The 24,724-nt window shown below is 32.2% G+C and overlaps 1 protein-coding gene across 1 annotated transcript; it reads right to left on the reverse strand.

Annotated features, from left to right (window-relative positions):
* Positions 1-4,032: 4,032 nt before the first annotated feature.
* LOC133181952 (cyclin-dependent kinase-like 1) lies at positions 4,033-24,428 on the reverse strand. Its single transcript, XM_061316607.1, has 9 exons — positions 23,798-24,428; positions 17,755-17,876; positions 16,106-16,178; positions 15,795-15,885; positions 15,274-15,474; positions 15,088-15,170; positions 13,839-13,895; positions 13,533-13,688; positions 4,033-7,362 (listed from the first exon to the last, which is right to left on the reverse strand). The coding sequence occupies exons 1-9, from the start codon at positions 23,963-23,965 to the stop codon at positions 7,243-7,245; spliced, it is 1,071 nt and encodes a 356-aa protein (XP_061172591.1). The 5' UTR covers positions 23,966-24,428; the 3' UTR covers positions 4,033-7,242.
* Between the last annotated feature and the right edge of the window lie 296 nt (positions 24,429-24,724).

Raw genomic sequence — 24,724 nt, forward strand, 5'->3', positions numbered from 1 at the left:
CTTCTCAAGAACAGAAAGGCTATGTTTAGTCATATTGATATGGAAGCATCTTCAGGTAGTGTCGATTCAAGTTTGTTCAAATCATGACCCCTGGGGTAGGGAGGAGCCACAATGGGGGATCAAATTTTTACAAAATAATATATGGGATAATTTTTTTAAAATCTTCTCAAGCACAACAAAGCCATTTGTTATATTGACATGGAAGCATCATCAGGTAGTTTAAAATTCAAGCCCCCCCCCCCCCCCCCATCCCATGGTAATCTTTTCAATACTGAACTGATTTGTGCTTTTGCCTAGCCAATGTGGTCAGGTGAGCGATGTGGCCCATGGGCCTCCTGTCTTAAATTAGCATTTACCTCAGTTTGAAAGAAACCATACAAGATAGTGTTATCAATCTTCGTATGCTGATACATACTGAAGTAAACTATTTAACTGCATCAACATTTTTAGCTCTTCTGAGCCAAAAGCTCAAAGATCTAATGCTATGGCCATTTGTGCGGTATGTGTAAACTTTTTAGAATATGGACCATAACTCAAGAACCCCTTGGCCAATTATTTGTCACAGGGTATCCTTGGCCCAAGGGCTCCCGTTTATACTAAAACTAGGGTTGTGACCCTTGAGCAAGGGGAGATAATTAGGTCACCGTGACCTACTTTTCAATTTATATGGCTATAATGAAATATTTCAGGTCTAAGTTGACTGAAATGTAGGTCACTGTGACCTACTTTTGAAATTCTATTGCTTTATTTAAATATTTTTAGGTACTAATTGGCTTAGAATCACCAAACTTTGTCAGATGATGCATCTTGGGTCCACAGAGTTAGTCGACTGAAAAGGAGGTCACTGTGACCTATTTTTGAATTTTTATGGCTTTATTTAAATATATCAGGTACTCAGTGATTCATTTTGGTGTGCGTCCTGCGTAAATTATGCACAAATTTTGCTAAGGACGCATTATTTCAATAAATGTGCATCCCACTGGACGCAATAAATTTATAGAAGGACATGTACTATTTTAAATTATTTCGGTATAATCTGATTCAAAACTTGACCGATTGCATCATATCCACATGCTAAATGATACGCATGAACAATTTTAATAGGTATAAGGTTGCCTACAACAGGTCAGATTTCACAACTGCAGTTAAAAGCAATTATCAGAAAATATTTGAAAGTTAGATGGCATAGTTCGATTATCACTGATTAAGTCTATACCGTGGAACGTTTCTGAAGTGAATACTATACGTTTGTATTTTAAAAGCTGTAACCTGTATCATTGTTTTTTTTCTTTTCGTTTTTTCATTACATGATAAGAAGTATAAAATTTAATCATTTTTATTTTTGACTATTTGTCATTTCTTCTTAAACTTTTTTTACTTCATTCTGCTTCTGTGCATTTTATAACTGATACAATGTGTGAGATCGTATGTACGATCTAAAAATAGAACCAACGTGCACAGTGGACAATATATTATTTTTACGACACAAAATTATGTACTCTTACTTGGACAATTAATAGTAAAAGTATAAATCACTCACAGCTACAATAAAACATTTGCACTTTCGTGCAATACCCTTTTTTTCACCAGAATTTCCTCTGTAACATCTAATATACGGTACCCTTGGATTTGGACGCATTGATTTTGGCACGGGACTCATTGTTGTCATTAAGAGGGGTCCTTTGGACCCATGATAACCATTTTCAAAATGAATCACTGGGTACTAATTGGCTTAGAATCATCAAACTTTGTCAGTTGATGCATCTTGGGTCCTCCAAGTATGTCATCTGAAAAGTAGGTCACTATGACCTACTTTTGAAATTTTATGGCAATAATTTTAAAAATATTTTAGGTTTTAATTGGCTTAGAATCATCAAACTTAGTTGATGCATCTTGGGTCCTCAGAGAATGACAAGTGATAAGTAGGTCACCATGACCTACTCTCAGGTACTAATTGGCTTAGAATCATCTTGGGTTCTCAAAGTGTTTCATCTTAAATGTTGGTCATGATGACCTACCTTTGGAATTTCAAGGCTTTGTCTAAATGTACAGGATACTTGGAGGCTTTAAATGGAAGTGATAGGTTGTACAGTTTATCAGAAGAGCGATTCAAGGCCCTTGGGCCTCTTGCTTGACCTTTCCTTTGACCTTGACCTCACTTTTCTTAAATTAGTGTTTAGCTCAGTATTAAAGAAACCATTCAAAATGGTGTAACCAAACTTCATATGCTGATACATACTGAAGTAAGCTATTCAGCTGCTTCAACATTTTTTGACCCTTACTTTACTCTTCTTAAATTTAATGTTTAGCTCAGTTTGAAAGAAACCATTCAAGATATGCACCAAAAAATTTAACCTGCTCCAAAAACATTAACCTGGTCATTCCCTAGCTGAAATTGCAACATCTGAAACCTTGACTGGTACAATGAAACACACTAGAATCGTCTTCCGTGCATCTTTGATTAATGTAGGGCATAGAAGTATTTAAAAAGAAAACTGCACCAAAATCTTTAACCTGGAATGCCGACACCAAGGGTATAACATAAGCTCCCCCCAAATTTATTGAGGTGCGCTAAAAATCAATCTGTTATCTGTGATAAGCTGGAAATGAGGTAAACCATGTCTTTCTCCTTTATTGAATTGAAATGTAGGTCAGATGCAGTGTAAGTGCAAGCAATGTATACAGTTTTGGTTTGTATTAATGCCAGCCATAAGCTACATTGTAAACTAAATGTTGTTGGATTCAACCTATCAATCGACACATAGAAGAATCGTATTAATTTTAACCTAACCAATGTCAGTCAAGCAAAATGTGATGGTAACATGCAGCATTCAATGCACATCTGTATATGTGACCATAAGTTTAAGTTAGGTTTCAAATCCATTTGTGATATGCAAGGAACAACTTAAAAGCTGACCCAACAGGTTTCAGTCATGCATAAAATGTAGGTAAGGAAGATAAAAAAAACTTTACCAGAATAATATGATGCATCAACATGTGCATGAGTGCATGCAGCTCATAAAATGTCTGTAGATGCCTCATTTCTGTATGTTTTGGGTACTTATTGAAAAAAGCTGGAAAGTAAACATTAAGCATAGCTTTGCCATTAATTGAGGTTACTGCAGTACAAAATACAGGCTGGATGCAGCATGCAAACACTTAGTATCCATAGATTCACAATATCCCCAAATTTGGTTTTTGGATACCTTTTGTGATAAGCTGAGCTGAGAGAGTGACCTAAACACTGAGATAAAGCTTTGTTTACAAGAGTCACTGGAGCATAAAATGGTGATCAGAGGCAGCATCACACTACATATGCACTTATATATGCAAGTTTGGTTTGGATATCCTAGCATTATTTGTAGCTAGGAAGTGACAAAGATTATGCTTTACCCACTCCTATTCTGAAGGTGTATGTATAGATGGATGTACATTTACAAGTTACACTTGTACTGTATTATGGTTAAAGTCTAATCAGTACTTCTGATCAAGGAAAAACCGAGAACTTTGTCCATAAGTTACTTAGTCTATGAAACAGATATTTTAACGAGAAGGAAATATAATGGACTTGAGCAGGATTTGAACCCATGCCCCTGAACTCTAAACAGATACTCTTCCACTTGAGCTATCTAACAGTGAAAGGTCAACTTCTTGACCCCCATATTCCTTGCCCTAAAATGCATCAACCCAGGTTCATCCCCTGACATGTTTTTCACCTGTCATTTCCAGGGCAGGTCATGGCTATAGATGAAACAGGAGAAGAAAAATATGATGAACCAGACCAAGATTAGAACCCAGACCCCCTGAACTTTGGTCCTCCGGAGTCATTTAGCCACAAGCAGAAGAACAAGCCTGATCATCACAATGTTTATAAACACTTGGAGATTTGCTTTATTATACTGCTAGTAATTTATTCCAAGTTGAGACACAATCAATCCCATTGCACTGTTAGAAGCATTGAACTGTGGACTTAAACTACCAATCTACTGGATTTACAAAGTTCCACATACCTTATATAAACACAACACAATATGATTGTACTGATAACATTTAATTTCTAAATACAAATAACAATTTAAAATGATAGAATTATTATTTTTTTAAAAAGACTGACATCAGAAAATATAATGATAATAATTTCCCATTCTACCTTTGGCCATAAAACTATTACATCTAGACCAGGTGCTTCTAATAGACTAAATACAGCCACAATATGAAGGAACCCAAAAGGTACCAAAAAATAAAATTAAAAAAAAACCAAAGATGCAGCACATGTGTTGTCTGTTACATGGTTGTCTCCCTTTAACACATTTAAAGTTTACTACAATTTCCTTGCTTTTGAAAGAAAGAAAATAAACCTATTTCCCTAAATAAATTTTTCACCATAAAAAATGTGCAGAAAGGGAAAAAACCCTTAGAAAACAATCATAAAAGTCTACATCTACTTGATAATCAATAGATATAAATATAGACCTATTCATGTCTAAAGAGATAAGATTTAGTTAGACATTCATGTGGGGTAGAAATCAAAGGCAATTAAAAAACAGGCATTTGAATTCACGGAAAATAATGTTATTTAGTATTTCTACTCTCCTTGAATTACCAATCTACATGGACAGAGAATTAAAAAAAAAATTCCAAATCAGATCCAAAGTTTTGTTCATTAGAAACAATAGAATACAATCCTCATAACTGTTTTCATCTACTGTAAATTGCCAGGAAAAAAAAAAATAAATAAATAAATCCTCTGAAAACCAATTATCTATGTCCCATGCTGGAATGGTTAAAAAATATTTCCTTTCCTCTGAATTACAAGACAAATCATTCTGTCTGCAGGAAAGCATAACTGATATGCCTGGTAATTTTGCACTCAGCCCCAGACATGGTGTGTTTCATTGGCTACAGATAACTGTGTAGCTTTTGTTTTATCACAAATAAATATAAAAAAAGTTAAAGCTGATCAGATCAATGCGATCTCCTTACAACCAGATATGATTCCATGAGTATATATATACATACATACATATTTGTTATACGGAATGTAAAATACGTGTCAAAGGCAACAACATATTTACATCATTAGCCAAGAAAAAGATCTACAATCTATACAAAAAAATTGAAATTCATGAGGTTATACAAGTATATTTATATATTATCTACACAAAGCATATTATTTACATGATCAAAAAATGGCAGATGACATCAAAACAAAACAATTTATTTGAAAAACAAGCCCTGAAATGGAGAGTGGAATTATGGTTTAATACAATATGAAAACTTAAAAATCACCTACACCATATTTCGACAAGTCGTTGCTATGATGAATTTTTTTTGTTTTTCTTTGGGAGGCAACGTCGGAAGCAACGGAGAAAGGCAGAGAGAAATTAGTGCTGAGGGAAGCAGGGGTTAGTACACAAGATGTGCCTGAAATATCACTCTATAAAGCTGGTGTCTGATGGGGGAAAACAAAGCATTGGAGCCATCTAATACATCAAACTTATTCCTATATGCCATCCTGAGACTTTGTTTATTTTTAAACAAACTTATTTCTAATAGCAGAATTATTGATGCTGTTAGCTTTTAAAATAGACATTTGATATTTTTTTAATAACTTTTTTTTTTACATGAAATCTGTCTATTTGCATACAAAAGCCAATCAGTAAATCTTAATAGATCAACTTCCAACTCCCTTAATTGCCATTTTCTTTTCTGTTTTATCTGTTCTAAACAAAATACATCATAAAAATACAGCTTCTGAACAAAAGATTCAAACTACCTACAATTTTGATCATGTTAATGCTTCAACCTTTGCAACTTTCTCTGATTAAAGCTTTTCTTTTGAAAGAATGTTGCAAATGTTTTCTATCACCCTTAACCTCAAAAAAAAAATTAACTAATGCATTATATGTTATTTGTATTCTAGCATTATATTTAAGCATTGATACTGTACTATTTGGATATACTGTAAATCTAATAGACATATGGCTTTAATTGTTATTCAACAATATTTTTTTCACTTCACGCTAGTCTCATTCATGCTTAACTAAAAATTTCTAGAATCTTAAGTGGAAAGATCAAACAAATCACTCAATTTCCTTTCTTAAAGCATTTTTCTCTTCACTAATCTATTTGATATACAAGATATTAAAAAAAAAACCTCTTGTGAATATTTACCTTATTAAATATTCAAAATTAGGATAAAATTGTTAGCTATATGGTGCAAAAGATTCAAAACAACCTCCTTAATGATGCATGAACATTCTGATTCCATGGACAAAATTACCTCAATGAACAATTAAACTGCACAAGAAGGATACAAATAATAATTTTTCCTAATGTTTTTTAACTGAGCATAGATGTTTTATTAAAAAAAGCAAACTTTTATGATTTTTTTTTTACTTTCCTGAATTTATCAGAAATTAGAATGGGGAATTATTGATAGTATTTTGTTTTTGTTTTTGTTTTTTTTAATTTAGATTATAAGTATCCTTCTTGCAATATGCATACAGTATGATTTGCTCTAACATGTGATAACATCTATACATATTTCACATCATGAATTAATAAATTTATGCCCCAAAAAAGTAACATATACCAGTACATGTATTACCACAACACATTCACACATGTATACTAAAACAACAAATTTTACAAAATATACCAGTCACCTGATGCAATCATGTATAATAGTAAACCAATTAAAAAATAAATAGAGCAGAGTACAGGCAAAATTATAAATTGTACTATCAATTGATGGAGGGAAAATCCTTCGACATATATATAGGAAAATGTCATGATAAACTGGAAAAAAAAACATGTCATGATATCTTTCCTGTAACAAAATTAGAAAACAATAATGTTTTAAAAAATTGAGACTGATTAAAACATCAAAATTTTATCGCATACAAATCATGTAATCAATATATATATATATATTTATATATATCTACCGGTATCAATACAATCTTTCATTAAACATTAAAATGGATGATGAAAAATCGTCCCAATTTTCCGTCATGTTTATCAAGATGAAGTCAATAAGGAGGCTGTTTTGAACATCCCAAAAATGGCTGAACAAAAAAAAAAATTAGAGAAAAGCTCCAAACGTGCTTGACAAAAGTTTTACATATACACCACAAACAAAAGTTCCATTGCTCCCGATGTGAATAGGCCTCCAGGATACGACATCATGCTAGCTTCCTCAGTCTAGTTGTCATGACGTAGAACCCCTTGGCCGAAAAGTCAGATGTTGGGAAGGTGGTGGTCATATTTGTGTTTCTTGTTGAACTTGGAGGCTGGTATAGGGGAGGTAGACATGTTAAAACCAGGGTTCCCTGTCAACTGCGGCAGCTGTGGATGGTACTGAAATCAACAAAGAATTATACATCAACGTGTTCGTCAATGAATTTGCAAATCAATGGGAGGAATGAGCTAAGAGAATTCTAAATGTAGGTCACATAATAACTCAAAAATATTAAATAAAATATCAAATAAAAACATCAAATTTCATTAACATTAACAAAAATTGAATAGCATTTGAATATAAAACTGGTACAAGAGAGTCCATATTATGTAGAAGAGTATGTGTATGTTCATCAAAGATACCAAGTTTGATCATTCCCTGTACAACTACTGTAGAACAATTTCTTTATCATGGGAATGCCTGTTGGTCTATTATCTTTATTTTTGATACAGTTGCACTACCTTCTAAATATGAATCAAAACGTATACAAATTTCTATAAAAGTTGTGTTTGTCAAACACAATGCCAGTCATGACAAATTCCTTTTTTGACCTTCAGCATCTAAATCTGACCTCCATCTGACTTATCCCATACTCTGACACATATTATCATTCATATTTAACTTCAATATGCATAGAAAAGCTTTTTTTTTTCAAGTTTTACCTTAGCTGTTATTCTCACCTTTTCGAGTGAGTTTACTTGAACCATTTCAAAAAAAAAAAAATCAATGAACTTAAATTTCAAGATTTTTAAAAGTTATATATATATTTACTTGAAGAAACATGAATATTTGTGTATATGTAGCAAACACACGTGCTTTGTAAATGTGTACAGATTATCTCAATGATTTGTTAATAAAGTGTGCTAATTATAAAAAACAATAGTTGTTGCATGATTTTAGCAACAGGCCACCAAGCCAGTGTAGCCTGATACACCTTGATGTAGTACTGTACAAATAAACAATTGAACTTCGTCATCTCGAACACCAGTATCTCGAATACCATGGATATGTCGAAGTGATTTGGAAGTCCCAACCACATATACCTATAGTGTTTTACCCTTGGTATCTCAAATTCTCTGATATTTTGAAGTTTCCCATGGAGTTCGAGACGAGGTTTTACTGTATTTTAAAACCAGAACCTTTTAAGGACACCCATTTACACTTAGTCTATATAATGAAAACTTTTTACTGTGTTTGAGACATTGAGAAAATAATGAATTTGTGGTCATATAATGAACCTGTATTTATACAGGCTTAAATATGCATTGCTCAAATAGTGTTCTATAAGGAAAACATTTGCAAATGTAAATATATATAAATAAAGGCATAGATATTCAGATTATTTCAATTTCAACACAGGATACCCTCAAGAAAAATGTTCAAAGATAACATAATATTGACAAACAGAAATTGCTGTTGCATACTTAAATGGGGGATATACAAACAGTGTTCAATTTATTCATCTTGGATTATTAATATAAGAATGCTTGAATTGATCAAATCTTTTAAATATGATGAAGGGCAGATCACTCTAATTGCAGAATTAGAACTCTTTAATATGCAGTGTAAAGAGGTCCTTAGGTTACCTTCATACCTAACAGGAATTAGCTCTCAAACTGATTTAATATATATTGTACATAGTTACATCAGTTTTGATTTGCTACTCAATTTGTAAATTTTTAAATATTTAAAATTTTCAATCACAAATAGTTTTAAATTTTCTTACAATACAACTATATATATATATATATATATATATATATATATATATATATATATATATATATATATATATATATATATATATATATTCTGGTTATAAAGCGGTATTTGGTTGGATAAAAAATTTACTTTAAATTGTATAAATTGGCTTGCTACGTCACATTGACTTGCGTCAAAAATATATATATATAGCTTAGATAATTATATGGGAAAATTACATTCAAAGCAATGTAACCTGGTTCAATGGGTTTATTTGTTAAGGTGAAAAAAGGATTTAAAAATGTTTTTACAATGAATTTACATTAAACAATTTGGCTCCCTAGAAAACAGACAAAGTCATTCCAAGATTTACATTGTGCTTATATACCGGTAAAAATGTTTCTCTTACATAAAGTGGTTTAAAAATCTATCAATATCTTTGTTTTACAGTGATTTCAACATGAAAAGGTTTCTCTCTTTATATAGGAATTATAATTAGTTCCTGTCTTTCTATAACATTGTTCTTTCACCTAAGTATTCATGTATTAAATCAGATGGAAGTATGTACTCTCAATGTTTTATAGGGGGTTGGGTGGGGGGAGTCTTTTTTTTGGTTGTCATTTTGTTTCACAAAAAAGTATGTTCATGGGCAGATAACTTTAAACTTTCATCAAATGACCTGAAAAAATTCCTCTCACATAGTTACATATAACCTCTGTAGCTTTTAAAAATCTGTAAGCTATCACATCAAACAAACTAAAATAATCGGGTTACAAGTCCCAATTATCTGACCTTGACCTTTGACCAGGTAACCAAAAAATCTCAAAGGGGCTCCTTCATATACCAGTATGCAGTATATATATAATATGTAGGTTATTAAGGTAAAATACACTGTACATGTATTACCAAAATCATCACACTACATCAACATGTGTTTATGTCAATGAACTTGATCTTTGACCTTAAAATAAATGGCCCAATTTATTAAATCTCTTATTTTTTATTTAAATTAGCCATAACCTGTGTATAAAGTAAATATGAAGTCTGTAGACTGAAAGGTACTCAAATAATCATATCACATAAAAATCCTTATGCAAAGACAGATGGACACCATGATTACTGTAACAAGGCATCTGAACTTGATGAAGGGCTCTGATAAGAGACCCCTAGTGATGCAGTTAAGGATAAGACTATTTTGTATACAATACAGTCATCCAATTGGAGCAACAAGGTATAAATGGTGTGACAATAGTAGACATATTGAAGTACTGTTGGTTAACATGTTTTATGAATTTCAAGATTTACATCAAAGAACAAAAGCAAACATTTAGGAGACATTCACCTCTTTTCACTAGAATCATAAGAACATTGGTCATAATGGTTGTACATCTACTGACAATAGCTACAAGATCAAGTGTTTCTCTAAAATATTAACATGAAGAGATTTTTTTCACCCAATGTTGATCTAGAAAATGATTTTTTGGGGAGACTGGGGTTTAATTTTCTTTGAAATATCCAGAATGTGAATAAGGATGACCAAAATTTCAGTTTAAGTGTATTGTATACCTGTAGTAACAACCTTTAAAGCATATGTTCTTCTTAAGTATGTTTTGGAAACTTAGTTTTTTCTCAACTATTGTAAATTGATTAAAACTGATAACCATGATTAAGTATGACAAATCCATATGATTATTAATTTTCATCAAGAATTTCATCTTTCCTTTTGCTTGTGACCCTGACACATTTATATCCACAATACTACAAATCTAAAATTAACAGTGGCATCATCATACAGATGTTAGCTGGATATGAAAATCCCACTTTCTTTTGCAAGCAAAAAATAATTAAGTGTTCCTTTTTTTTTGATGAATTGACCGTCTTATGAGATGAATGCTCCTTTAATTGCAGAGACAGAGAGATATATGTCCAAACTCTTGTGCTGCATGGCCTCAGCAAACAGTGTTTGAATATATGTTACCAGCAACTACTTACTGTTGCACTCTGGGAAGGCTGCTAAGTGAATAATGTTTTATTATTTGAGTGTATCAGGCTACCTAACATCAAACCACTGGGATTACAATATATACTTTGAAATTACAAATCTTCATGGAGGGTTTTATTTTCGTTGTTTTTGTGGTAAGAAGATACCCACAAATTCATGTCCTACACAAATAGTAACTAGAAATGTCCATAGGACATGAATGCCCCGCCAAGGGTATATTAGTAATGCAACATTTTAACACAAATTGAGAAAAGTGAGGTCAAGGTCAAAGGAAAGGTCAAGGTCAAAAAATATTGATGCAGTTGAATAGCTTACATCAGTATGTATCAGCATATGACGTTTGATTCAGAAACTAATTTAAGAAAAGTGAGGTCAAGAACAAAGGAAAGGTCAAGATCAAACAATGTTGATGTAGTTGAAAAGGTTACATCAGTATGTATTAGCATATGAAGTTTGATGAAAATATTATGAATGGTTTCTTTAAAACTGAGCTAAACACTAATTTAAGAAAAGTGAGGTCAAGGTCAAAGGAAAGGTCAAGGTCAAAAAATGTTGATGCAGTTGAAAAGGTTACATCAGTATGTATTAGCATATGAAGTTTGATGAAAATATTATGAATGGTTTCTTTAAAACTGAGCTAAACACTAATTTAAGAAAAGTGAGGTCAAGGTCAAAGGAAAGGTCAAGGTCAAAAAATATTGATGCAGCTGAATAGCTCTCATCAGTATGTATCAGCATATTAAGTTTGTTAAAAATATTTTGAATGGTTTCATTAAAACAGAGCTAAACATTAATTTAAGAAAAGTGCGGTCAAGGTCAAAATAAAGGTCAAGGTCAAAAAAATGTTGATGCAATTGAATAGCTTACATCAGTATGTATCAAAATATGAAGTTTGATTACACTATCTTGAATGGTATCTTTAAAACTGAGCTAAACACTAATTTAAGAAAAGTGAGGTCAAGGTCAAAGGAAAGGTCAAGGTCAAAAAATGTTGATGCAGTTGCATAGCCCTCATCAATATTTATCAGCATATGAAGTTTGATAAAAATATCTTGGATAGTTTCTTTGAAACTGAGCTTTGAACAGAGCTAAACGCAAAGTGTGACGGAAGGACAGACGGAAGGACAGACGGAAGGACGGAAGGACAGAAGGACAGAAGGACGGAAGGACGGCGGGGCATAAAAATTATAATCACAACAAGTATCAAACATTTCTTCAACCACCAAATTAATCCCCACGAACCAATATTTTTTTCTTCAAACCACGAAAATCTGCCCCCATGAAAATAAGTGATTTTACAGTACTCATATAATTTCCTGCAAAATATATCTTTTTTTTTTTCATTATGAACTTGACCCTTATATAGAGGCTTTTGACTGATTCAGTTAAATTAACTATTCTACAAAAACACCAATTTACTCTTTAGTACCCTTTACATTACTCCCCCCCCCCTCCCCAATCCCTCGATCTTCCTCAGAATACACTGTAGCTTACTTCAACAGTAAATAAGTATGTATATCAGTGACTGTTAATACACTAGAAGGATGACTTTCTTGATGTGAAACAACAAACACACAAAATAGTGAAATTCTGTGTCTCAAAAGAGAATTGTACAACTGCAGATCCAGCAACAATTTTCAATGTCTAATACAAAGTCTATTTTGTTATAAGTGATTTCTGGATCAACAGTTATAGTATAGATGTAGTCTAAATCTAAAGGGAAATAAAATTTAAACCATGTGATTCAGTGGTTTCTGTTTTTTTTAATGAATAGGAAACTGGAACAAGTGCAATTTACCACAAAGGCCCGACTCCATTGTTTTTCTTCCTATAACCAAATATTCCTCCAAATGAAAATATGAAGGAGAAAAATTTACCATTAAACAAAAAGAGTACAGACCACAATGAAGAAAAATTAGAGATGTGTAGAGGTGAATCAACCAAGCTGAACATCACAAAATTTGTTTTCACCTTCGTAGTGTACTTCTCTCGACTATTCTTTATTGACAGAAGCACGTCCTTGAATCAAACATGTAATACCCGTGGGTACAGGTCTGCCAATAAACTTCATGCAACTTATATCTCAGTAAAATATACAATAACCTCAAAAAAATTTCAGGTAGAAAAACAAAAGAATATATGTAGAAAACAATGAAAAATGGTACATAAAACACTGTATGTAGCCTTAATCAGTACTACACACATCCAGTCTGAGGTTGCCTATGTAAAACCACATATTCAAATAACATAAGATCTGAAAGTCATCCTTCAATCTGAAGCATATACCAAATATTCCAATTCGGCCAGCTCTTACATTGTATTTCTAGCATTTCTGTAAATGAATTTTTGTTTTAAAATTGCCTAGCAAGAACGACAAAAAAAAAATCATAGGTAACAAAATACGAACATAAATTAGAAGGGAAAAAAATCTTAAATATCATACATATAACACACACATAAATTTAATTCATGACTTTACACCATCCATAAAGCATATCTATACTTTTAAACAATAAAAATGTATATTTAGCAGTACTATCTACGAGTGTAGTCCTAAATCTAGTTCTTGATCACAGGGAGACTTACATAGTGGTTACTGGCACGAGAAATAGATTTATTCTTTCTCTCGGACTTTTCTTTGCGGTTTGGTGCATCATAGATTTCTTTGTTTTGGTCCATGTATGGATGCTGCAAAAGTGTGGTGCAGCTTAACCGCTGCGCTGGATCCATAGTTAGACACCCCTATAATGACCACAAGGATTCATTTCAAACAATTTACATACTGTGTATCTGACTTAATAAATCAATGTTTTATACAAATAATGATTGAATGAACACAGTCCAGTTATATTTCACAAAGCATTAATATATAGAGAATATGTATCGACAAACCTGCATAAAGCTCATAGCTGTTGAAGTAATGTTGGGAAACTTTTCTTCCAGCGATTCCTTATAATAAAACAGATTTTTCTTTAGTTTCATGTAAATTTTCTATCACATACATAAATTTATAAACCTGATACAAAAAAGTTAAATACAACAAATTGATAAAATGAAGCAAATACACATATATGTTGTTGCATTATTGAAACAGACAAACACAGACTGCTAAGTAAATTGATAAATTTATTAACAGAATTATCAATATGCATACTAAATGCAATGCAATTTTTGCTAGTTAGATAAAAGTCAAAAAACAACATGTGAAATTACCTAAATCTGACCAGAGCGCTGTTTGTTTAACACTTAAATAAACTTGAAATTATCAGTTCTGCATGATCCTTTTGTGATGCTGTCATAACAACAAGCTTACATTAAAATTTTTAGACCTTTCTCCACTTGACTCTCATGTGTGGTATCCTGGCACCACACTTAAAGTACACCAGATAATCTTGATTTTTACCTCCACCTTAGTGTCTGCCAAAGCAGACAAAACTTTGTATCACATGCTATAGACCTTTGTGTTTACTTAAAGGTGTTATGACTTTCGATGGAAGGAATTACTTTATCAATACATATTTGCACACAAAATTTTACTGCAGTCAAACAAACATAAATTTTTTTTTTTATTTAAATTGTTTCAATTGCTACATCTATTTAAAACTTTTATTAGTATATGACTCTTGAAACATTTGAAAACTGCAATGTGCAATTAAAATTTTTCAGAAAAAAAACTCCGATGTGTTGGTGTTGACTGATAAAGATTTAAATGATGCATGAAAGGAACTTAAGAATATCATAAATTTTAGTGTTGTGCAGGATGCCAGCACCATTAGATATTAATTTTGTTGCACTGGTATCAAAAGATTTAAAGTAATTCTATAAATATTTCATTACCCAGGCGAACAAGAACTTTATAGCATTTAAATCTAGAGCAAATGACAGAATACTTTGATTACAGTATTTCACTGCTCTAACTCAAGAGCATTCTAGTGCCACAAAGAGGTTGCAAGGGGAAATGTAAAATACACAGGCTGAAAAACATATCTATAAAATACAACAGATCAGGTTTTATATTAAACCTTCAATTTCAGTGATTATTGTGTATTAGGTTACAGATTAACATGGAATCTGTCGAAGTCACTGTTTATCTCAAGGGGTAATAATGATTATGTGTCTTCAACTAAAAGCTACTGATTACCATTCTATCAGGCTCTGGAATGGTCATTCCTTTGAAGAATGTGTTGTTGGAGAAAATCTCCTCATGACGAGGTAGTAAGTCTCCTATGAAAGAAAGTGTAAACACAATGAACATCTCTACTGCATACAGACAAGCGAGCTCAAAATGAACGAATACTTTTGGTTTTAGCTATAAAGCCATGCTTACCTAGAGTTTTCTTTATAAGGTAAAGCTGGTCTACGTCTGACTTTCCTGGCCATAATGCCTGACCCGTCAGTAACTCGGCAAACACACACCCTATTGCCCAGATATCTACTGGGGGACCGTAGCACGTGTCCCCCACTAACAATTCAGGGGCTCTGTACCACCTAGTGGCTACATAGTCTGTATATTCATCTCCAGGTCCAGCTACAAAATTATCAATATTAATTACCCACACATACAAAATTCCAACCAAAAACATACATAAAACATATTTTATTTCAATTCATAGAAAATGATTTTTTTTTTAAAGCATTAACTATTTCACATAAAATTCATTAATCTGATTGAATGGCTTTAATTGAAAACATTATAAAACATTAATTCATGCATGCAGCTTATCCATATTGCTAAATACCTAGAACCAAATTTGAAATTTGATCAAAATGCTTCTCATCTGTAAGAAATGTTTCAAATCAAATTAAAGTCTATGTATATGTTTCAACTCAAGTGTTTCATAAACTTACTCAAAACCCTGGCAAACCCAAAATCACAGAGTTTGACTTGCCCCTGTCGTGTTATTAGGATATTTTCAGGTTTCACATCTCTATGTATACACTGCAAATAACCATAACGGGGTCAGAAAACATTTAAAAACATTTACATGCACTTACAACTCAATAGGAGTTATTATTTAAAAAATGTGTTGAATTCAAATCTTCTGTATTTAGAATATGAAAGTGATTATGAAGTTAATTTAATTTACAACTACATATAGGCATGTCTCTTACTTGAATCCTAAATAAGTAATTATTTAGCAATAAGACATCAATCTTACATTGTGTTGGTGACAGAAATTCACTGCCAGCAGAGTTTGATATATAATTCTCTTGACAAGTGGCTCTGGCACCCTGTAAAATAAAGCAGGACATTTAAAACACATATCTATTGTCCCTGTCTATTTCATAACAAAACTTCATTTGTTGTTATGTAACATGAATTTGACAAGGGAGTATTCTAGCAAATTTTCTTTTCAACCCTATTTCTTAATGTCACAGATATATAACAGATCTATCGTGTCATGTTGATTTAACATATAAATTTTCAATTTTATGGTGCTATAAGGTGTGGTTTGACAAATGTTTATTTTTCAATTTCAATATTTTTGATAACAATCATGAATGAATTATCAATGAACAACTGATACCTATATGCACTTAAATTTACTGAAATACACATCATATTTCCAATAATCATACAACAACTAAAAGTAATAAATTGTAATAAAATATCCAATAAGGAATGTACTTCATGTTGCTCTAATTAATTCATGAATGTGTACAACCTCAAGGGTGAGGGCTGAACACCACAGTAGCTAAAATCCCACAATTTTTGGTACATAATTCTTTGTGCCAGTGAGGCTATAAACAATTTTCTCATGTAAAATTTTCACTGCTTATGTACATACAGTCAAACCTTGACGTCTCAAACTTCAACAGTAATGATAAAAAAATCAGGTGTCAGTTTGATATCAAACTCAATGATTATTCTGATAAAAAGATCCGCAGATACATCTCAACTCAATAGTACTGATAAAAAGATTCGCAGATCTATATATCTCAAACTAAATAGTACTAATAAAAAGATCAGGAGATATATCTCAAACTCGATATAATACTGATCAAAAGATCAGGAGATATATCTCAAACTCGATATTACTGATCAAAAGATCAGGAGATATATCTCAAACTCGATATTACTGATCAAAAGATCAGGAGATATATCTCAAACTCGATATTACTGATCAAAAGATCAGGAGATATATCTCAAACTCGATATTACTGATCAAAAGATCAGGAGATATATCTCAAACTCGATATTACTGATCAAAAGATCAGGAGATATATCTCAAACTTGATATTACTGATCAAAAGATCAGGAGATCTCAACATTGACAGTTATGATAAAAGGATTGGGACATATAAAAGGATTTCAGCTATCAAACTCAAGGCTCAAATTTATGGGTAAGGTTAGCATTTTAGGACCTATGACTTCTGACTTAATTCAATACACCCCCATTTGAAAGGACAGATTTGAGATATGTCAGCTGTATTTATAAAAGTACATAAAGTCAGTGTTAAGTCACATACAAATCCTCACTCTTCCAAGTTTCACATGTACTCCATATAGAATAGTAATTAACTACAGTCAAACCTCATTACTTCAATTCTGTGGGATCTAGATAAAACTGAGATATATCTGAATATATGAGATAATGAGGTTAGAATATATAATAAAATGTGGTTAGAACTTCCAATTCACTTCACCATTAACATGGTATTCAACATAACTATATATGAGATACCAAAACTGAACTGTATTATATATTATTAGATAACTTTTTTGATTATGACTTGGCATTTAGTGTGACCTTTTGCATTGCATTTTGATCAGCATTTTAATATTGTAAAGGTTCTCAGCACATACCCCCTTGGATGCCTGTCCAGTTCATTTAGCACCGTATGATCTACATATTCAAAAACTAGATGGAGACGTTTCTTCCTTCTGAACACTTCAATTAAGTTGACCAAATTAGGATGCTTCAGTTGCTGAAAAAAGTAAATCAATTATTAATTGATACATAAAAAATTACTCCTCTCACAGGAAAACTTTTGGTGAATCAAACCATCCATATATGTGTTCTTCTGTATATATAGTGGTACATCCATTACAAAGGGAAGAAATGGTTTGGATCAAAGATTGTCATTAATACATGTGTTAATAAGAAAAAGCATATTTCCAAGAAAACCATAAAAAATTCTGACATTTCATCTACAGTGTAACTGCAAAAATAATCATAATTTGCCAATGATTCATTGACTTGCATGCAGTCCTTTTTTCTGGCTAGCGAAGCACAAGAACACTTGCAAAGGTCAAGATCATATGTTGTACTTTAAAGGACAATATGGCAGTGTTGACTTCAGTATACGTGATTAATATTTCATATTATGTTGATGAAATTACAGCACTTAATGATAAATTATTAGTTCATGTCCCTGGATTGATTCCACCAGTATAAAGGGGGTATAGTTAATTGTACCTGTATATTCTGTACTTCAACCACCAGCTATCCCACTTAAGTAAATTAAACTGATTGTCTAAAGTGAGTTACTCTATTGACTGAAGTGAATATAAATCTACAAACATTATGCCAGTGCTAAAAACAGTCTGAAAATTCTATAACACAAATTACATTATTTTCAAACACTAATCCACTACATTAAGAACAATGTACCTGCAGCATTCAGTTCATGCAGTAAACATGCATTTTATGGATTTTTTTTATTATTACATGTAATACACTTATCCTTCCTTAAAGTATTTTCAAACAATATTCATATTTTTTTCTAACAAAGTTGCAAAAAGGAAAAAAGTTAAAAGCTATTTTTTTTCTCAAAATTGTGTTTGATCACTTTGAGTGTATACAGCTTGACTGAATATTAAAAGATGCATCAAAAGCAAATCCAGGTTTCAGAAAAGCCTGGTTGATACTCAGTTGATCATGAGTTATTATCATGGTGGCCAACTACAGGTATGTGATCTATAGTCAATTAAATTACTCAAAATTTCTATCTAACTTCAAAAGAAAACATGATCTTCTGAGACTCAATGTGGAAAATGAATAAATTCTGTAACAAAATTTTAAAAACTTCCAAATTTAATGATGAAACAAATTTGAACAATAGGTTTAAGGTTCAATAGCCTTGAATGTTTAAACTTGTAAGCATTATGTGTTACAACATGAAAAAAAAACACACACATATATAATTTGAATTTCTTATCTAAACATAATGTTCTGAAAGCCAAAAGGGGGTTGGGGTGGGGGGGTTAAATGATTATTTACCAGTTACCAGTGAAATATAATACGTATTGAAATTGTGAATATAATACATGTAATATATATCATGTAAAATAATTCTCAACACAAAGTTAGCTTGATATATATATATATACATTGTTCTAAATCATTGCTTTCATCAATACTTTTTTTCAGAACCCTTTCTATTATGATGCTATAAAATGTACAAAAATATACCCTAATAGCATCAAAAGTGTAAATGGAAGCAATTACTAAGCTATAAAACAAATATAGTTATTACATGCTTCAAATGATAGTCATGGTGTATTTCTCTATGAGCAATTAGGCATGCATTTATGAGCAATTCTTTCATCTTTATGTTCTACTAAAAGTTTCATAGTGAACATAAGAAATTTATTGGATATTAATGACACTTAACAAAGTAGCATAAATGTTTACGACCCCCAGTTCACTCTTACTCCAAAATACTGCAAAGAAACTGAGCACTTGTCACAATAAGAAGGGTCGTAGGGATGTGTTTTTTTTTAGGGACAAATAAGAATTGTTCTCTACATAACACATATTTATTCAGATATATTTTTGAAATATTTATACCTTTTCTCATCATAGATAAGTTTTCCTGTACCAAAGACTTATGATTCTCTCTAAACATTTGAAAAAAATTGGGTGTTTACCCTTACCAAAAATATTGCCTTCCTGCAAACATTTGCTGCAAGTCTACAGCAACCACTGCTGCAAACTTGCTGCAGACATTGCTGCAAGCTTGCTGCAATGAAGCTAAAGAAACCATGGCAGCCTATACAAAGCCTTTGTATTTGCAGCAAGTATGCAGCAAACATTTTACCATGCAGATGAGGTCTGCTGCAAGTCAGCAGCAAACATTGGATTTTCCAAATAAGGAAACCTTCTGCATACTTGTGGCAAACATTGCTGCAAGCTTGCAAGACTCTCACTTCATTACCTAATTTCCTTCTTCTTTTTTTTTTTTTTACATAATATACATGTATACCTTTATAGGCAATATAGATACTTTCTTCGACATACATATTTTAGCTTGACCCCAACATGGATGTCAGAATGCCAAATTTTTAAAACTTACATTCCAAGGCCACACATAGCAGTCTGGAACCATTGCAAGGTAAATGAAGTTACTATAACAAGAAAAGGAGTAAAATACAGGATTAATCAAGGAATATCATCCTTTAGATGGGGAATGAATACACTGCAAAAAAAAAATACCCTGAGAATGCCACAAAAAAACAATGCCTTAAATCTAAAGTTTTCACAATTAATGGTTGGGTCTGTAGTTCCTTGGTATGTCTGCATTACTGTCATTTTGCCCCAAAACAAGAACGCCCTATGCATAACCCCCCCCCCCCCCCCCCCCCCACACACACACACACACACAAACTTGTTAAGTTTCAAATGTTTTTCTGATTAATTTTCATTTTTTTGTGTAAATACATTGTGATGATATCAAAGTCTGAACACCATGATTTCCCTTATATAAATGGATAGCCATAATTAAAATTTCAAAATTATCATTGTGTGGTAAAAAAAAATTTAGACAATCTGTTTATTTCTGTATAATCATTTGAGAAATGGAGAAGTATGATTTATTCGCAGCAGATTTTTGTGGCCACTCTCTTGCAACTAAACATAGTTTTTAAGAGGAAAATGTCTCTGCAGTTATTGATCAAAATTTTTAGCACTGAACTTATCATACTTAAAATATGTATATATTTACAATAATAAGTAATAGAAGCAAAAAATTATTTAAAAAAAAAAAAACTACATATTATACTTTAAATACGTATATATTTACAATAATAAGTAATAGAAGCAAAATATTTTTTTTTTTTTTTTAAAACTACATCATCACACTTGTTTACTCATCTTGGAGGGTGCGCAATATGTAATGAGGGTGCTCGTGAATTCAGGGTTGGCAAAAAACTGGGAAATACTCATATTTCCCAGGACGGTGGGAAATACTGGTAATTACCGGGAATTACTGGTATTTCCCGGGAAATACTGGGAAATAAGAAATAGCTACATATTTCATTCATATTGACATGTAATACACTTTATTGGCCAAGGTATCACTGTCCCTGATTTAAAAAATTCTGGTTTCCAAGTAATTCATTTTATATAATCATAAAACAGTATATTCAATACCAGTCATGAGTGTCATTAGTTTGATGCTCGAGTCAGATGTATAGTCTATAAAGGTCCATGAAATGAACCCAAAGATCCCAATTGATTTTTATGTGACTAAAGAAGGATCAAAGAAAATTCTTAAATGTAGAGTATGGTATAAATATCAAAAACCTATATAAGAAGAAGCCTTTCATTTCTTCTCAAGGTAATTATGTCTCAAAACAGGAGCACAAAACTGTCCAGAGCAATTTGTTAAAACAACATGATTGTTTGTAATAACTACAGTGTTTATAGAAGGATTATAACAAGTTTGTTTTGTTCTTGGATTTATAATTAATAAACTTAATAATTTAATTTTACAAAACTGAAAAGAAACTTTAATTGGAAAACTTCAGTTTTATACAGCCATGGAAATGTTTCAGAATGCTTATGGGTATGGGACCTGGAGTAGTGATACATTCTGAATATTTTACATTGCAATTTGAGACATATTTAATATTATTCATCTTCTGTTTTTGTGTTTATTTTATTTTTGAATTTTGTATAAGATTGAATGAATTATAAAAATAAAAAAACTTTTAAATTTGTATTTCCCAGTATTTCCCAATATTTCCCAGTTTAGAGAAAATTTGTAGTATTTCCCGGACGGGAAATACCAGTATTTACCACTGGTAATTCCCACCACTGGTATTTCCCGGCCAACCCTGCGTGAATTTAATTTATCCATACGTTATTATTTAACAAACAAATGATCCCATTTCAAGATATTTCTTGCTTACAAGTCCTGCGGTGCTCTAGATGTGTATTTGGGTTGCTCATGAAACATATCTGGGGGCTCCTGTGAATTAAATTTGGGACCTTCGTAAACAACTTTGGCCTGCTGTGCATGGGGAATTTTGATTTTGGGTCACAGTGACAGTGACCTTCTGTCTACCTTTTATCCCAGCTACAGTACTGCAGCTAGTGTTAATGATATACAGATTTCAGTACATGTATATGTAATATACATGGGTTACTGTCATTTCGCTCCAAATCCAAAAGGCCCCATGAATGAGCACCCCAACTCTTTTTTACGTGCGCCCAAGTACCTGTAGGAGTGCCTCAAAGTTAATTCACAAGCATCCCAAATACAATTTAAGAGCGCCCCAAATACACATCTCAAGTGCACAAAATAACTGAACGTTCTATCAGGTATAATAAGGCACCAGCAACAAGACTACTTGATATATCCTTAACATTGAATTAACTTTATCATGTTCTCAGGGCTAGAAATAATTATTTTTGTTTACTGGTCACTCAGACTATCGCCTTAAATTTTTACCGTTCAGCTTAGTACTTTCACTGTCCCACTGGGCCAGTAGATTTTAAAAAGACTGGCCCAAACCATAATAATAATAATAGTAATATTTTTTTTTATATTGTGATACTTAGGATTAAGTACAACAAAACAAGAAACAGCAGAAGTTGAGACACACAACCCTGTCAAGTTAACTAGCCCGACTGTGAATGAATTTTATTATGCATAAAAAAAATGCTGACCCAAAGGGCACGTGCCCTCTGCAATGTACTAGCCCAGATTGAAAATCACTGGCCCAAGACCAGCGGGCCATCAATTATTTCGAGCCCTGGTTCTTTTGGATCTATGCATTTGACTCATGTTCATACAAAATCATGCAGCAGTTGTTAATAAATAAAATGAGATATTAAAGCCCCCCCCCCCCCTTCCCAAATTGTTTCAAATGCTTTCCTTGATTAATTTATATTTTTTTGTGTATTATAAGTAAAAATGATGATATCAAAGCCTTAGCACTATGATTTCTCACATGACAAATAGATATATCCCTGTTTAAAATTTCAAAATTGTTGTATTGTGTGGTTAAAAAAAAGTTGACAAATTGTTCATTTCTATGTGATTGTTTAAGAAACAGAGAAGTGTGATTAATTTATTCGCAGAAGATTTTCGTTACGCACTCTCTTGCAACAATACATAGTTAAGAGAACAAAATATCTCCGCAGTTAATGAAATTCACTTTGTTGAGCTTATTATACTTAAATTGTTTAAATATGTAAAGATTAACACTAACATATTATAAAAGAATATATATGAAATTAGTAATTTCCAAAACTACATCATCACACTTGTTTGCAAGTATTCGGGTGCTCATGAATTTAATTTATCCCTTATTCTGACAAGTAATAGTTTAAGAAACAAACGATTTATTTAAAAACTAGATTTACTCATGATCATGCTTGTTCAAGTCTTCGGGCGCTCAGGATGTGTATTTGGGATACTCATGAATTGAATTTGGTCAAATAAGTGCTTGGGCACCCAAAAAATACTCGTACACAACTTTGGGGCACTCAATCATGGGGCGTTCTGGTTTTGGGATGCAGTGACTAGCATCCAATGCATATATTAAAGTTGAACTGCAACATCAAGTTAAGCTGTATTAGAATGGTAAGCTATTATTCTTTAAGTACTGACATACAAACCTTTAACATTCTGATTTCTCTCATGGCTATTTTCTTTATTAGTGGATCTTCCTCAGACTCCACAAACTTCTTGATAGCAACAAGCGTCCCCGTCTCCCTGTTCCGGCACTTAAACACAACACCATAAGAACCTTCACCAATTTTGCTAATTTTCTCATATTTTTCCATATTGGCAATGGATGCAGTTTATATGTGCATAAAATGTGTGATTTTTGGCTCGGAACACTATGTTTTGACTAGAGAAGTGCTAATATATGACCTATGATACAACAGCTTCTGAGAAGTTCGTGTAACACGGCACCAGACTTTGGCAAAAACAGCTGCTAATCTTCTTGAGACTAGATGTTTTACAAAAGCAGTAGCTACAGGATAATGTCAGCTGTCATTTCAAACAGTATATCGTGTTGCTACCTGAAGCATAAACAAGAACGAACCTTTTCGTAACACACAAATTTCGTTACCAATTTTACCAATTACAGCATTCTTTGGAAGATGCAAGTACGGAATTTTGTTAGCTAAACATAATCACTGGGCATCTACATATTTTCTGATGAGAAAGTCATTCGCTTGTTTGTATTCTATAACATTTTCTTCGGCCATTATGAATTTCTAAGTCCGTCGCCATAATGGATGTTCATGAAATCGTACTACTTCCAAAAATTCTTCCGCCTAAAAAGAAATAACGTAAATAAATCCATTAAACATATAGAATATAATGCAACCATGATATTATATAGAATTATACATTAAAATATAAAATAATTCCATTAATTACCTTTGATAATACTCACAGATCACAATCAAAGAAGAACTATTTTTGCAAGGTGCGTGAAAGTAATATGCCATTGTTTTGGTTCAAAGGTTATGCCCATGACTACTGAGACACGTGATACAAACTTATACTAGCAGCAAATGTGACCAAATCTT

The sequence above is a fragment of the Saccostrea echinata genome, unplaced genomic scaffold, assembly GCF_033153115.1.
Source record: "Saccostrea echinata isolate AGI-Se365-2 ecotype Australia unplaced genomic scaffold, CSIRO_AGI_Sech_v1 ptg000009l, whole genome shotgun sequence".
In the NCBI taxonomy this organism is placed as follows: Eukaryota; Metazoa; Mollusca; class Bivalvia; order Ostreida; family Ostreidae; genus Saccostrea; species Saccostrea echinata.

Coding starts and splice junctions, on each gene's coding strand:
- LOC133181952 (XM_061316607.1), bottom strand. CDS start 23,965: ATGGAAAAATATGAGAAAATTAGCAAAATTGGTGAAGGTTCTTATGGT. Junction 15,475..15,794: donor TGGGTTTGCCAGGGTTTTGA/GTAAGTTTATGA, acceptor ATAATTTTGTAG/CTGGACCTGGAGATGAATAT. Junction 7,363..13,532: donor CTCGTGCCAGTAACCACTAT/GTAAGTCTCCCT, acceptor TGTTGATTTCAG/TACCATCCACAGCTGCCGCA.